A 3,773-nucleotide genomic window follows, 5' to 3' on the forward strand; every position below is an offset into this window, starting at 1 on the left:
AATTGAGAAAGCTTCCTGGAGAGGTGGCGAAACGTCTTCAAATCTTGAAAACCAAGTCCAGTGGATATTTTTTTTTGAATTTTTACGGAATGAGTAAATGTGCCAACTGAGTGAAATCCATCGATCTCTGTTTGTTTAACCAGGGTGAATGATTGAATACTTTTTTCCCACGACACCTGACATTCATCATCAGAGAGGAGGGGGAGGGCCTTAAATCTTGGATCCATAGCTGCACACACATATAAAGTCTCTCTGCTGATCCCTGTATCTCTTGTTCAGGTCCTCACAAATGGCTGATTGTATTTCTTTCACTAATACAGAATCAGATCAATTTTGGTAAAAGTCATGGAGGAGCTAATCATGAAGTGGTGCCACAACTGATAAGGTTGGGAAGTTTTCCTGAGACATAAGTGTTTCTGCCTTCATGGGCTTCATGGCATCCACAATCTCCTCAACAGATGTTATGACTGATTCACTGAGGGTGCAGACTCCTTTCTCTGTCTTCCTTACTTCATCGTATAGTAGAGCAGCAGATATAGCGGGTTGCTGCTACAGGAAACGTTTCAGCATGTCATGAGTGCTGTTCCACCTTGTTAAAACATCAGTTAGGAGTTTATGATCCGGAAGCTGCAGTAGCTTTTGTTTTTGTTGCAGGTCTTGTTAAGGACAGGTTAAGGGCGTGGGCAAAACACTTGAAATGCAACATATCAGTTAGCCCAGGTGCGATAGTCATGTTAGCTGCATTGTCTGTGACAATAGCCGGGTGTTTGGGTGCTATGCCCCGCTCATCCAGCCCTGTTTTCAGTAACTCCACTATGTTTGTCCCTGTATGGCTCTCATGCATGGCTCCTGTTTGTAAAATGAACGCCTTTAGCTCCCAGTCCTCAGTAATGAAATAACATGTGATCGTCACATATGATTCTGTGGTTTGAGACGTCCACCCATCTCACGTAAGGGCCATTCTTGCAGCTGAACTTATTGAAGTTTTGACACTTTGCTTAACTTCTTCATACTTTTTGGGCACCGCTATATCAGTAATATAGCGATGGGTTGGGATGACGTAACGTGGCTTCAGTGTATTTACCATGTACTGAAAGGCTCTATTTTCAACCACGCAGTAAGGACACAAATCCAGGCTGATAAAATGCAGCAGTGTGTCATTAATCCTGATGGCACGGGGTGAGGTAGATGGAAACTTATACGTGGTGTTGTCCAGAGTCATTTGCTTCGGGTCTACAGGTTTCCGTTGAGTATTTGGTGCTGCTAGCTTGCCAGTATGGTGCCTCTGTAGGTTAGCCCGCAAGTTGGTCATATTTCCAGTATAGCGGTCTGCGCTAATACAATTTTTACATATTGCATTTGTTTTACCGAGTCCTTGGCTATTTTGATTCACTTAAAAACCAAAATGTGCCCACAAATCGAACTTTAGAGATAAAGGTGCTTCAACAATCCTTTCAGCCATTCCGCAAATTGTTCCTCGCTGTGAACAGTAATGGCACGCTGTAATAATGCCCCTTGGGGAAGGGAGGTATATCGATACTGAAAACCAGAAAATCGATATTTAATCGTTTTTAACAAGACGGATATTAATCTGTATATGGCTCTTTATGCTGTGCCCTACAATAAAGCTTGTCAAAGCTTCAACAACAGCTCAAAGCATATTAAGGTAGCTTAGCGTAGCATGCAGTCCATCCTGTTAGCTTTGTCTTTACTCATCAGTAAACACATGAAATGATCAACATCATCAAAAGACCTATTGATTGTTCTGTCGCTAATTGTGCCAGACCTGCAAACCTTTTTTTCGATGTCCATTTGGAAGAGTTGAGTTTCACCCAGCAGCAGCTTAGCAGTCAGGCTAACAGTCACCAGGGGTTTTCTTTGTCTCAGGCTCACACCACAGGTCTTTATATGGCCTTCTCATCCAGGCTGGCTCTTTAAGTTCTGAAACTCAAGAGAAATGTGTTGCAACAGTCTGTTTTGCAACAGTTTGGTTCTGAAAGGTCACCATGATGATTTATCCTTGATAATTTTGTAGATTTGTGTCTTTTTTGGCCTGGCTCTCCATTCTGGTGGAGACTGTTGGGATTTAATCCAGAGAAATGTTTAAAAGATTAAGAGGAAATGATCAAACACAGACAGGGTTTTGACGTCAGCCTCTGCAGTAGCAGAGAAAAGGTGCTGGCTCAGAAACCAGCACCTTCTCATCCAGATCCCTTCATAGCAAAGCCTTTTATTAACAGTTTACAACATCATAGGGCTGGCCTTAAACAGAAGACCCAGTAATGATTATCTGGGAGGATGCAGGTCATAAGATGACCATCTGGCTGGATGGAAGTCACACAACCGTGTGATTCTGCCTCATGACCTACTGAAAGGAGGTCATAAAAGTTTATGACCCTTCTGGTTGAATCACATGATAGAAATTTAGCAGCTTCTTTCTTTCAATGTTTCATATGTCTACACAATAATTTTATAATTATCACTCTAACAGAGACCCTTCCAAATTGGATCCCAGGCCGCTTCATGGTAGAGAAAAGAGAGAGAATCGTGGTTTTTACTGTCCTCACACAGAGGGGTTGGTTGGTCACACCTCTGTTGGTTGCCATGTGATTTGCCTGTGACTGCTTTTGAAAGCACTGGCTGAAAAGAGGAGGGTGCAGAGGTCTTACAACTGAGTTTTCACCAAACTTGTGTTCTCTTCTCTGATCATCATGTCAAGATAAAATATGAACAATTGTTTCCAATGTCCAAACGCCCTGATCATGGAACATGGCACAATATACAACAATAATCAACGAGTGAATACATTTTTCCCAGTTCCTGTGGATTGATATGCTCCCAAATTTGGGATTCTGATGTTTTCTACCTCAGTTTTACTTTATATGTTGAATTAGACCAGAGCGAAGTTCAGAGGTCAGATCACCATCTCTAACCATCCAGGTCTTTTCTTCATATCAGAGCTCATTGCCAAACCATTTTTTTTTTTACAGGAAACCAGAACATGAACCAGAACCCAGCTGTGTGTCCTTTAAGAGTGATCATTCAAAGGGTCTTGGTATATATTTTAAACCAGAACAACCTCCATCAACAGACAGGTGAGCTGTTTCTAAATGTTCCACTAATTAGTTTAAATGAACTTCCTTCTAACATATTAATGTCAAGACAAATCTTTCTCACACATGTCTGTGTTCACATGTGAAGCAGCGAGTGATGGAGGCTAAATAATGGAAATAATCTAAGGATTGTTTTATTGTGATGATATGAAATTATCTTGTTAGATGATATTGGAGCTAAAATCAGTTTCTTCAATCCAGTTGAATCTTTCTGGATACCTTGTTTCACATTAGTGAACCAAAGTTGGTGTTTCAGCAGAGCTTAAGGTGATGTAGGCAAGTCATGTTGCTGATTCAACCATTAGATGGAAACTAAATCCTCCAAACTACATGTGACGGAGAACATGATCTCTCGCTGTTATCTGCAAACATCAGTGACACCACTGAGACGGAAACATGAGTTAAAGGTTTAACAGAGTTTATTTTCACAAGCACTGAGATTATAACTGGTTGTGGTTCTGGCCTGGGAAACTGGTTCACCGGAGTCTGCGTGAGAAACAGTTCAGTTAGCGTTGCGCATAGGAGTTTGATTCTTGACAGTCTCTGATTTATACCTTGAGGGTTCTTGATGAAAGCCTTGAGAGGGAAACTGTTGGATCTGGAGAGGATTTGATCAGCAGAGTCCGTAAGCTGCTTCAGCGTCTTACTTCTTAAGGAATG

The 3,773-nt window shown here is 41.5% G+C and overlaps 1 protein-coding gene across 1 annotated transcript in view; it reads left to right on the top strand.

Annotated features, from left to right (window-relative positions):
* Positions 1-1,276: 1,276 nt before the first annotated feature.
* LOC107103947 (protein NLRC3-like) overlaps positions 1,277-3,773 on the top strand; it is a 69,075-nt gene continuing 66,578 nt past the window's right edge. Inside the window, exons 1-2 of the mRNA XM_015403815.1 lie at positions 1,277-1,287; positions 2,991-3,095. Coding sequence (XP_015259301.1) covers positions 1,277-1,287; positions 2,991-3,095 — 116 coding nt within the window. The remainder of the gene's footprint in view (positions 1,288-2,990; positions 3,096-3,773) is intronic.

Source organism: Cyprinodon variegatus, unplaced genomic scaffold, assembly GCF_000732505.1.
Source record: "Cyprinodon variegatus isolate N-32 unplaced genomic scaffold, C_variegatus-1.0 Scaffold1570, whole genome shotgun sequence".
Lineage (NCBI taxonomy): Eukaryota > Metazoa > Chordata > Actinopteri > Cyprinodontiformes > Cyprinodontidae > Cyprinodon > Cyprinodon variegatus.